Genomic DNA, 12,542 nt, shown 5'->3' on the forward strand with positions numbered 1-12,542 from the left:
CCAACCTAGACAGCATATTAAAAAGCAGAGATATTACTTTGCCAGCAAAGGTCCATCTAGTCAAAGCTATGGTTTTTCCAGTAGTCATGTATGGCTATGAGAGTTGGACTATAAAGAAAGCTGAGCATTGAAGAATTGATGCTTTTGAACTGTGGTGTTGGAGAAGACTCTTGAGAGTCCCTTGGACTCAAGGAGATCCAACCAGTCCATCCTAAAGGAGATCAGTCCTGGATATTCATTGGAAGGACTGATGCTGAAGCTGAAATTCCAATACTTTAGTCCCCTGATGCGAAGAGCTGACTCATTTGAAAAGATCCTGATGCTGGGAAATATTGAAGGCAGAAGGAGAAGGGAACGACAGAGGATGAGATGGTTGGATGGCATCACTGACTCGATGGACATGAGTTTGAGCAAGCTCTGGGAGTTGGTGATGGACAGGGAAGCCTGGCGTGCTGCAGTCCACGGGGTCACAAAGAGTCAGACATGACTGAGCGACTGAACTGAACTGCACTGAATCCATTCAGAATAAAATTGTCTTCACCATCGCTTACGAGACCCCTGCCTATCTCTGACTTTATCTCCCATCACTCCTCATCATCACTTAACTTCAAGCATTCTGATCACACTGGCCCTCTTGCTGTGAACTCTATTTCCAAAACGTACTCCTATCCTAGAGCTTTTGCATTTACTCTTCTCTCTGCTAGAAATATTTTTTCTCTAGCTATTCGGAATGTTCTCTGACTTCTTAAAGGCCCTGCTCAAATGTTCCCTCACCAATGGCCTTCTCTGATTACCCAGTCTCTGGAAATTTCTATTCCTTTACCGTGCTTTGTGTTATAGTACTTTTATCTGTCGTCATGTTTGCTTATTGATTGTCTTTTCCTAAATAGAATGTAAGTTTCATGAAGACAAGGTTTATTTTATTTCCTTTATTCTGAGTGCCTTAAACAGTACCCAGCATATAGATGGAGAACAAGTGAATGTGAAGAGCTATGCAATTGTCTGTGTCCCCATTTTTCCCTGGGCTTTCAGAAAGAGCCAACTGGAAACTCATCTATGCTTGGTGCAGTTGGACCTTGTGTATTTATATTCCTTACATCCTGACTTTAAGCTTTATATTTTCTTAGTTATCATTTATATTTGCTGTACTCATGTCTTTTCAAATTCCTTGTGGAAAAGAGGAACTTAAGTAAAAAGAAATTCTTAAAAGGTTAAATAACATGGATCTGTTGCTGACACAGCTTCTCAGAATTAATATTTTCCTGTTGGAATTCTTATGCTGCTAATTTGACCATGAGAGTTTTAGGAAAAAGCATTTATATGTTTCTTTTGGCATGTATGCCCCTAGGTTTTGGGGCTACTTGAAAATTTATTTACTTTATGTAATGGACTTAATCTGTTTTCAGAGATGCTGATGATAAACACAAGCTTATAACTAAAACAGAAGCAAAACAAGAATACCTTCTGAAAGATTGTGATTTAGAAAAAAGAGAACCAGCGCTTAAATTTATTGTGAAGAAGAATCCTCATCATTCACAGTGGGGTGATATGAAACTGTACTTAAGATTACAGGTCTCTAAGAAGTTATATTCAGTCATTTTAAACCTTGGTTTAGGTGATGTTTTAACAATGAACTAGTTATAATTAGTTTAGTTTTTACTTACCGACTTAAAAAGATCCTGTTGTTTTATTGTTTTGCGTGAGTCATAGTCATACATAATGACGTTAAATAACATGTTTACTTATTGTGTTTTTTTTTTTAATTTTATTTTTAAACTTTACATAATTGTATTAGTTTTGCCAAATATCAAAATCAATCTGCCACAGGTATACATGTGTTCCCCATCCTGAACCCTCCTCCCTCCTCCCTCCCCATACCATCCTTCTGGGTCGTCCCAGTGCACCAGCCCCAAGCATCCAGTATCATGCATTGAACCTGGACTGGCATCTCGTTTCATACATGATATTTTACATGTTTCAATGCCATTCTCCCAAATCTTCCCACCCTCCCCCTCTCCCACAGAGTCCATAAGACTGTTCTATACATCAGTGTCTCTTTTGCTGTCTCGTACACAGGGTTATTGTTACCATCTTTCTAAATTCCATATATATGCGTTAGTATTATTATGTTTTTTGATGTAGCACTTTGGAGCAAATATATTACTGTTGGGTCATGTTAGAAGTACAGTTTGGAAACTAAAGAAAGCTTGAAGTAGAGAAGTCAGCCCGTGTTTCCCTTGCCCCCCCACCCCCCAAATAAAATCATAAAAAAAAATTCAGGAATTTCCCAAATGCCTAGAATCTAACTCCAGTTTTCTTCATCTATCTCAGAATGGCACAGATATCATAATCCTCTTTTTCATGCCGTTATGTGAAAAATACCGGGAGGCCTTGCTTTAGAGCACGGTTTGATTGGAATATACTAGAAAATCCTGTGTGTTCTAATAACGAAGCCACGTGTAAAACCAAACGTATACTGAATTTTCACTAAGTGTTAGACACTGTTGATTAAAAGATTCACTGTTAGGTACCACTGAAAATGAAAAAAAAGTACTGGTATTTAGACAAACCCAGTGGAGAAGGAAATGGCAACCCACCCCAGTGTTCTTGCCTGGAGAATCCCAGGGACGGGGGAGCCTGGTGGGCTGTCGTCTCTGGGGTCGCACAGAGTTGGACACGACTGAAGTGACTTAGCAGCAGTCCTCTCTTATCACTTGGTGCTTTTATTTTACTGAACTAATGTCATTATACTGTAGTTTTTTTTTTTCCCTTTTGCTATAAGTCATGCTTGTGTGTACTTAAAAAGGAAAATGCAGCTATCACAGATTTATTAAGGTATTCCTAAACTTCCTTACATTCAGAGTCCAATTCTTCTGAACCACTTTTTGACTCAGTTGTTAAAATACCATTAAGTACATTAGTGATGCAGCATTTTCAGGGATGTTAAATTGTGGAAAATGTGATATTAGAATTTATGAAATAACAGTATATATCACTTTGTTAAGAAATTTCAGTTTGGCTTTATTGATGGACATTTTGGTCCCCTTAACATATTGAGAGAGATACCTTGAGCAAGTTCTCAGTGTGTATATTATTTCCCTAAATGTAAATAAATGTTTGCAAAGAGTATTTCTATGTATATACTCTTTATAATATTTAATATATTATGTATTATAGATATATAAAATTCAAAGGTTTTAAACTAGAATAAAGACTTTTTAGATCATTCAGCTACAAAAGTTTAAAAAAATTCATATTTTGAAGATCAAAAATTAGTTGAATGGATGTAAACTGTTATTGATTCAGAAGTAGGGTAGCATTGATTGATTTCCTATGATGGGAGATTTTTAGAGATGACCTCATATTTAGATCTGCTATGGCTAATTGGTTAGCAATTGTTTTTTTTGGTGATCCTGCCAAAATTCATCAAATTTTTGATTCATGTGAATACAAAAAAGCAATTGCACTCAGAGGACAGCTTTATTTATATATACACAGGCATCCCTGGTTCTATTGTGCTTCACAAATATGTAATCTGATTCATCATTTATTTACTGAGGGTTTGATAAGTTTAGATATAGATATTATTAGAGTTTTCTTATCAGTATTTAAAATCTTTTAAATTTCAAATAAATATAAAGTTTCACTTGATTATTCTTTGAGACCTATGGATTTAATAATTATAACTATTTTACAGCAATGAATCACAACTAATTTAAATATGGATTCTGTATTTCAGATTGTGAAGAGGTCTCTTGAAGTTTGGGGTAGTCAGGAAGCATTAGAAGAAGCGAAAGAAGTTCGACAGAAAAATCGAGAAAAAATGAAACAGAAGAAGTTTGATAAAAAAGTAAAAGGTAAGTGGCTGCATTTACATCATGAAGGACTGTGCTCTACTGCTTTGCAAAAAGCCTTTAGCTAAGTTCTTCCAGTTTAAAGATATAATTGGATTTTATTTTTTTCCCCATAAATTTAAGAACAAAAGGCTTAAAGTTTGGGTAGGTTGGTGTTTGAGAGTCTTAAGTCCAAACTTCACAATACTGCGATTCTAAAAAAGCATGTAAGCCCTCATCTTAAAGTGAATCATAGTTTTGTATAGGAATGGTAGTAGGGTCAGGGATGTGCCTCTGGTTAAGGATTTGGCATTAGTTCAGTCTTGAATATGACCCACAGGGTTATCCAAAGTGAGATTTCTACCAGGAAACCTCTCTAATTGCTTAACGTGAAGGAGCAATGTCTTTAAGTCTTAGTCATCTAACTTCACAACTAGAAGGTGCCTTCTAATGTCAGATAGTCTGTCTAATCATTTTTATTTTTATATGAAAAAAAGTTCTGGAAAGGTAGAGTGACTTGTTACATAGTTTCTGGAAAGTTGGGACTGGAGCCACGATGTCATGACTGAGAGTCTGCATTCATTCCTCTGACCATACATCTGTCTATCTGTGTTACTCTCCATTGCTTTGTCCATCTGCCTCTGTATTTATTTGTCCATCCATCCATGCATATGTGCAGAAGTCTGTCTATCCATCTGTCCGCCAGTGTATCCAACAGTTACTATGTCCCAAGCACTGTGCTGATACAAATGCTGAAATCACAGTTTATCAGAGGAGAAAAACTGGTAAAGTCATCATCATGTGATAAATACTGTGACAGTGATGAGCATAAGCTGTTAGAGGAAAGAGCACTTGTTGCTGTAGCACGGAAGCCCCAAAGAGAGTCTTAAATAAGTAGGCATAAATGTTCTTCAGTAACCAGAGTCCCACTCTGGTGTCTAGTTTATATAGATAGCATGTATTCTGTGTATATACAGGGTTATACATATACTAAATCGATCCATTTAAAATGAGTATCTTAGCCATCATAAGTAATTTTGCTTATTTTTTAGGATTTAGAAGAGGTTTTGGAGGGTGAATGAAGATAGCTGAGATGTCTTAAAAACAAAAGAGCCAAAAAAAAATTGAATGTCAGCCTACTTTGTTTCTTCTTATTGTGAGGGACTGCTTTCCACCTTTTCAGTATAAGAGTAATTCATGTGCAGTACAGAGAAGTTAGAAAACTACAAAGAACTTATAGCCCATAATTATACTACCCAGAGACAGTCATCAGTAACAGTTTAATGTCTGTTTTTCCAGTTCTTTTTTATGCATAGGCCCTTAAATTTTTTTTTTATAAAAATGGAAGCACCATTGGACATTTATGAAATTCATCAAGTTTATCGATCCTTTATCTCTGTATCTCAGTTTCTTCAACTATAAAAATGACGATAATACCACCCACCATATAAAAGTTTTTGTAAGGAATCAATGAGACATTGTATGTAAGTTGCTTAGACAAGAACTAGGGCAGAGTGATAGCCCGTAGGTAATATTACTGTGCGATATTATACCTGTTGTAAGAGCGTGGCAGCTCTGCATGTGCTGCTTTAGAGAGCACTCTTTAGAGAAAAGTTTCATTTCTTCCCCGATAGATACGCTATAATGGAGGCAGGTAAAAAATTCACTTATCTATCCTTGGACTTGTTCATATATTTATCAGTTATTACTTTATTCTTTGATTATGGGATGGGAAGAAGAGTTAGGTGTGTTTCAGGTTTCCAATTTGACATTCTTAATTTTGATTACAAATGAAAATTTTGATATATAAATTGATTGACTTAACAGTGAAGAATAAAAATCAAAGTTGAATTTAAAAGAAGTTAAGACATAATCTCATGATAAATACATCTTTATATAAATTATAGTTACTTAACATACTTCCTAAATCAGAGAGTAAGCACATTTTTCTTTCTTTGTAGAGAGCTTTCCTATAGCATACTGTGCCATGTAAGAGGATTTCATTGAAGGATCATCCCCACATTGGCCACTGCTGTACCACCATCTTCCAAAATACCTGTGGGGCCAATTGAGAGGATTTGGAAAGGCTTCTTTTGAATTTGGTCCTTTTCTTTAATCTCTTCCATGTTTTACCCCAAGCCTTCCTCTCTTCCAGCATCAGGGAATCCCTTGATGGGAGGGGTAAGGTAACAGAAGGTACCTTAAGGGGTGTGAAAGAGGAGGGCATATTTATAGACTAATCATATATCAGCCTAAGGCTTTTGTTAACTCCAGCTCCTTGAATCTTTTCAGCTCTTCTCTTTCAGCTGCCTCTTTAAACCACTTCCCCATGGTCTTTTGGCATAGACAATAATATACAGATAAAGGAATTAGGAACTTGTACCTTCAGAGTAAAATACTTTTTGAAAAGGGTCTGTCTGTAATTTTACTTAGATACTGTTTCTGTAGTTTGGTCAAGATGTTCACTAAAGGCGGCTGAATTCTGATAATTTGACAACAAAAGGCATCTGTTTAATTTATTTTTTTAATAAAACAGTTCTATTAAGATATTCACACCTACTAAATACCATGATTAGAAGATTTCTTTCAAGGTTTACACAATTAGCCTAGATAATTTTTTAAAAAAGTATAAACTCAAATATAATTGGCTATATTTCTCACTATGTTAAATTTCTGCTATTAACCACCAGATGAAGTACTGTGCATTTTCCTCATCCTTGAAGAGTTTGGATTTTCCCTGAAGTTTTTCCTGGAGCTCTTAAGACTGGTTTCTTTAGTTTATTCCTTGTTTGGATGAAGCGTGTTTTTTGAGGAAATTTTTCCAAGTGGTTACTAGAGGGGTATATTTTCCAAGACCCTGTTAACAAATCTAAGAATGTTTTTCTGTTTCTCTTGCATTTGAAAACCTGAGTTCCCTCTGAGTTGTATAAGCATTGCTCCATTGTCTTCTGGTGTTTAATGTGCAGAGGTCAATGCTGTGCCTTCTTTAATTATGGCTTCTTCTTGTTGATTTGCTTTAGAAGTTGGTGGATATGTTCCTGTCCTCCTGACTAGGCCACAGAGGGCTGAGAGTGGAGTAGACACTGTAGAGATTAGAAACAAGGAGCTTACTATGCAGTTTGCTCAGAAGGCTCAGGACAGAGAGGAATAAAAGCAAGTCTAAAAGTTTTCTTAGTTGAAAGAATTGGAACCTGGTTCCTCTTGATCTTCTGATTTTGATCCACAAAGAAGCTGACACAAAGTTTACTTCTTTATAGAAAGGTAAGAGATTACATTTACCTGCTTTAGAATATGGTCTTCTACTTTAGCAATTTGAGAAAGAATTGATCTTAACTAGAGAAGAAAATTATAGATGGTATATAAGGGGTGTGTGTGTGTGTGTGTGTGTGTCTGTATAAATTTAGATAAAGTGAAAGAGAATTTTCTCGTTGGCAAATTCAAATTGTTCAAATTCGCATTGACTCTCTTAGATCTGAGAAGGCAGAAGTAGAAATGATGGCATTACTGGTGCTTAGTTTAACTAGATTTTTATAAAGGCAATGTGTGTTGGCCTTGATATTGGATGGAAACTTTGACTGGTGCAAATACACAGAACATTCTGGGTTTGGATGGCTCCTTTCCACAGATAAGGTGGCTGTAAAGTTTTTTTTTAAAGTTATACTCAGCTTTCTCTTAATACTGGTAGAGGTTCAGTTCAGTCGCTCAGTCGTGTCCGACTCTTTGCAATCCCATGAATTGCAGCACGCCAGGCTTCCCTGTCTATCACCAACTCCCGGAGTTCACTCAGACTCAGGTCCATTGAGTCTTCTTAAAAAAAAAAAAAAAAAAAAGGATTAATTTTCATTGTTTGTTAGTGTGCACTTTTTTTCCCCAAAAGAAGTGGGTAAGAAAATCCCATGTAGGGCTCCTTCTCAGTTTGTGAAAAATACCTGGTGGCTCAGACGGTAAAGCATCTGCCTGCAATGCGGGAGACCAGGGTTCGATCCCTGGGTCGGGAAGATCCCCCGGAGGAGGAAATGGCATCCCACTCCAGTACTTTTGCCTGGAAAATCTCATGGACAGAGGAGCCTGGTGGGCTCCAGTCCATGGGGTCGCAAAGAGTCGGACACGACTGAGCGACTTCACTTCCACTTTTTTCACTTTCTCACTTTCTCAGTTTGTGAACATTTTACGTTCTGGGCCTGTGGTTATATTTATGGATATTTTGGGGCTTCTCGGAAGAGTGTGAAAGACAGAGTTTCCTATCCTTGGTTTCTGGAGGACAAAGATCAAAGCTTCTTAAGTTTTGTTATTTCTTGGCGATTTTTCCCCCTCTAGTTACTGGTGGGCACCCTGTGTCAAAACTTCCTGCCCTCCCATCAGGTATTTAGCTGTACGTGGTCTCCCTCCACTAATTATTTTATTGTAAGTCTACCTCCTAAGCAGCTCTGGGCTTCTTTGAATACAGGCTGCCTCTTTTGCAAAATTAAGATATTAAGCTGGATGAAATACAAATTTTAGAGTGGTATAAAATATATTTTTCACTGAAACAAGCATTTAGGGGAAAATGCCTTTGGGTAAAAAATAGAAGCGGTCTCTGAAGCTAATCAGTAGTAGCAAGACTGATGGTTACCATGAACATTTTTGTAACCTTCCAAGAGAAGTAGTCCACAGTTTGCTGTGTTGTGAAATTCTAGGCCAGCAGGACCAGGAGGTGGCAACATGGCAAACTGCTGTTCTGTTCGCCAGTCTCAGGCTTTCAGGCCTGCTTGGCACATCCCTTTCCACCCCCAGGGTTTCCCTAGCTCTCCTGAGGCCTAGCAGACCTTTTCTCACTCTTCTGAAGTCTCTGACCTTACTACCCTCTTTTCAATCTCAGCAGTAGTAGTTGACCTCTACTTTCCAAAGTTTTAAGTTGCTTAAATGAAGTAATGTGAAAAGCTATTACTAATCTGTAATCAAACAAATGTTTTATTTCACCAGATGTTGACATTTTTCCACTTGCTTTTTTCTCTTTCGTTCACACACATATTTTGCTGAACCATTTAAGAGTTATTTGGAAACATTGTGATTCTTAATACTTCAGCATTTATCTACTATAAATGAGGACATTTTCCTACTGACTAGAAAATACCACACTCAAACTGTACATTAATACAACACTGTTACCCAGTATATAATCTACATTGTCTTTCCCCAAGTGTTCCAATGTCCTTTATAGCTTTTCAGTTGTTGGATCCAGGGGCCTGTCAAGGATGATGCATATCCAGAGTCTCTTTTTTTCCTCAGCCTTTTTCTTTTACAATTTTTGAAGAGTCCAGGCTACCCATTTTCCGAAATGTCCCTCCATTTTATTAGCAGCTTGTTTCCTCGTGATTATATTTGGATCAGTCACCTCAGGAGACGCGTGGTATCACTGCAGTATCTGCCAGATTTCCCCATTATAAAGGTACCCTTTCCCCTTTATAATTAATAGGAAATCTGTGGGGTGACTCTTAACACTATGTGAATTTCTCATTCCTTAAGTTTCATTCAGTGGTTTTAGCACACAGGTTGAATCTTGTCTGAGTCAGTTATTATTAGGGTAAATATAAATGGTGACTTTCTATTTCTGTTATTTCTACAGTTCTTATTTGGTTTCTTTTGGAAAGAAGAGCTTTTTTTAGTAGCAGTTGGAACCAGGATTCTTATTCTCAAGTCAGTGGTACAGTGTGTCCACTCCTTGTTGTTTAGTCACTTACGTTGTGTCTGACTGCAACATCAGGGACCGCAGCACGCCAGGCTCCTCTGTCCTCCACGATCTCCAGGAGTTTGCTCAAGTTCGTGTCCATTCAGCCAGTGGTGCTATCTAACCATCTTATCCTCTGCCAGCCCCTTCTCCTTTTGCCTTCAGTCTTTCCCAGTATTAGGGTCTTTTGCAATGAGCTGGCTCTTCATGTCGGGTGGCCAAAGTATTGCAGCTTCAGCAGTAATCCTTCCAGTGAATATTCAGGGTTGATATCCTTTAGGATTGATTGATTTGATCTCTTTACCATCCAAGGGACTCTCAAGAGTCTTCTCCAGCACCACAATTTGAAAGCATCAGTTCTTTGGTGCTCAGCCTTCTTTATGGTTCACTCTCACACCTGTACGCAATTACTGAAAAAACCATGGCTTTGACTATACGAACCTTTGTTGGCAAAATGATGTCGCTGCTTTTTAATATGCTGTATAGGTTTGTCTCCACCCACAGTGATTTTGGAACCCAAGAAACAAAATCTGTCATTTCTTCCACTGTTCTCCCTTCTGTTTGCCAAGAACTGATGGGACTGGATGCCATGATCTTTGTTTAACGTGTTTCAAGCCAGCTTTTTCACTCTTTCACCCTCAAGAGGCTGTTTAGTTCCTCTTCACATTCTGCAATTAGAGTGGTATCATCTGCCTATCTGAGGTCGTTATTTCTCCTGGCAATCTTGATTCCAGCTGGTGATTCATCCAGCCTGGCATTTCACATGATGTACTCTGCATATAAATTAAACAAGCAGGGTGACAGTATATGGCCTTGTTGTACTCCTTTCCATTATTCATCTTAATGCCCAAATTTGGCCAGTGGACGTCCCTTCAATGTAGCTCCTGTCTTTTAAAAAATGTTTTTATTTGGAAATGATTTCAAACTTACATAAAATTGCAAGGATAAGAATGGTACAAGGGACACCCATATATTCTTCACCTAGATTTACCTATTGTTGACACTTCATGCCATTTGCATTCTCTCTGCACATTTCTTTTTCTGAACCGTTTGAGTAGGTTGTGTACATTGCCAGCCTTTTTTATCCCTAAATACTACAAATGCGAATTTCCTAAGAATAGGAAGATTGTCTTATGAAAGTATAGTATCTATATTTTTATTTAGTCATCCAATTATGTCCTGTGTAGTTTAATCAGTTTAGTATAAAATCTAGGCTAGGACCAGGTATTGGCTTTAGGTACCAAGTCTTTCTAAATTTCTTTATTCTGGAGTATTTTCATAGCCTTATCGTTTATGACACTGGCATTTTTGAAGAAGTCTTTCCCCTTCCTCTATCTTTTTTACAGTAGTATTTTCCATGTGGGGTTTTTCTGATGTTTCCTGATGGTCAGATTCAGGTTATTCATTTCAGGTTGGATAGTTCACAACTGATGTGACTTTTCCAGGGTATCATGTCTGGAGGCATGTGATATCCATCTGCCCTTAGTGGTGATGTATTTATTTTTTATTAGATAGGCAAAAGTCCTGTAAGACCATGTAAGTGCCTGCTTCTGTTCAACACTCCCCTTAAGTTTAGCATCCATCCATGGGTGGTTTTTGCCTGAACCTAGGATGATGGTTGCAAAAACTGTTTTCTAACTTCAGCACTCATTCCACATTTAACAAGTTGGAAGTCAGCCCTGATAGCATCCTCTCCCCTACTTATTTTTTACTGGTATGGATTCATTAATTCCTGTTCTTCTCATTGGCTTTTGGTTAATTTCTGTCCTCAATTATTTTGGTGGTCAAATTGCCTCAGATTTGGGCCAACAGAAATATCTCCAGACTAGCTCTTGTGTCCTTTTGGCATGTCTTCATCATTCTTTGAGCACATCTTTCTAGCTCAAAATACACATATATGTATCAGTTCAGTTGAGTCACTCCGTTGTGTCTGAGTCTTTGCAGTGTCCATCGAGTCAGTGATGCCATCCAACCATCTCATCCTCTGTCATCCCCTTTTCCTCCTGCCTTCAATCTTTCCCTCCTGCCTTCAATCTTTCCCAGCATCAGGGTCTTCTCCAATGAGTCAGCTCTTCACATCAGGTGGCCAATATATATACATTATATATCTATAATGTATGAGTTCACACCCAGTTCTAATCCAAAATTTAGGGTTTATTCTGGTTTTCTCCCTTTCCTTATTTGTAACTCCTTTCTCTGACAGTCAGAATCCTGATTTCCTTTATCCTTTATAATATGTGTAGTTATTTGATTGGTGCTCCTGAATGTAACTAATTCCCCTTCATGTCTGCCTCCTCTCTAGGAGACCCTCCTTATTTGTCTTGGGCTCTGCCCACCCTACCACAGATGCTCACTTTACCTGTTACTCCTCATGGCTTTAGGTCTAGATTTTTCAGGTGGAGAAAGAAGTGGCAAAAAAGGAGACAGCAGGTTTTTATTAAATTTTTTTATTACTTCCTTTCTAGCACAAGTTTTTTCAGGAATGTCCAGTGAATATTAAAGACAGGCTTTGTTCTTGTCGTTATAGACCTTGATAGGTTAGTTGAAGAATGGGAAGAAAAGCCATAAAGTCAGAGTAAAACATTATGTTCAGTTGTGACAATTATGGATAGTAAGGTAGATTTTTGTTAAGTATTCTTTTAGTGTTAAGAAAACAATTTTCTTCTCTCTCAATTTCACAGAATGCTCAAATGGGGCAGAGGTTAGCTTAGTGATTGGCATGCAGTCACATTTTGAGGGATTTTCTTCATTGGGTAGTAAAGGAAAAGTGGCTGGAATACTTTACATCAGAACAAAGTTGAAAGTAGGTATTGGAACTTGAACAGAAACATCTTCTTGTCATTATCTGAAACCATGAGGCATCTGTGCAGTTCTGGTTAGCATACTATTTTAAAAATATCCCACTTTTAAAATAAAATAAGGTTCTTCAGAATATGGGAGGATACAGGAGTAAAGATTAGAGTTTAGACCATGATAAACTATCATGAAGTGTACGCACTGAA

The 12,542-nt window shown here is 37.6% G+C and overlaps 1 protein-coding gene across 5 annotated transcripts in view; it reads left to right on the plus strand.

Moving 5' to 3' along the window:
• Positions 1-12,542, plus strand: part of XPA (xeroderma pigmentosum, complementation group A) — a 30,584-nt gene that overhangs the window by 14,083 nt on the left and 3,959 nt on the right. For 4 of the 5 annotated variants that reach the window (XR_825862.1, XR_825861.1, XM_010847057.1 and 1 more), the window contains 2 exons: positions 1,407-1,572; positions 3,740-3,857. Coding sequence is in view for 2 of the 5 variants with exons in the window: in XM_010847057.1 (XP_010845359.1) it covers positions 1,407-1,572; positions 3,740-3,857 (284 nt within the window). In the remaining 3 variants the exon portion in view is untranslated. Of the gene's footprint in view, positions 1-1,406; positions 1,573-3,739; positions 3,858-6,853; positions 7,095-12,542 lie in introns of all 5 variants that reach the window. The other variant, XR_825863.1, reaches the window with a different exon arrangement.

This window comes from Bison bison, unplaced genomic scaffold (assembly GCF_000754665.1).
Source record: "Bison bison bison isolate TAMUID 2011002044 unplaced genomic scaffold, Bison_UMD1.0 scf7180017864243, whole genome shotgun sequence".
Classification (NCBI taxonomy): domain Eukaryota; kingdom Metazoa; phylum Chordata; class Mammalia; order Artiodactyla; family Bovidae; genus Bison; species Bison bison.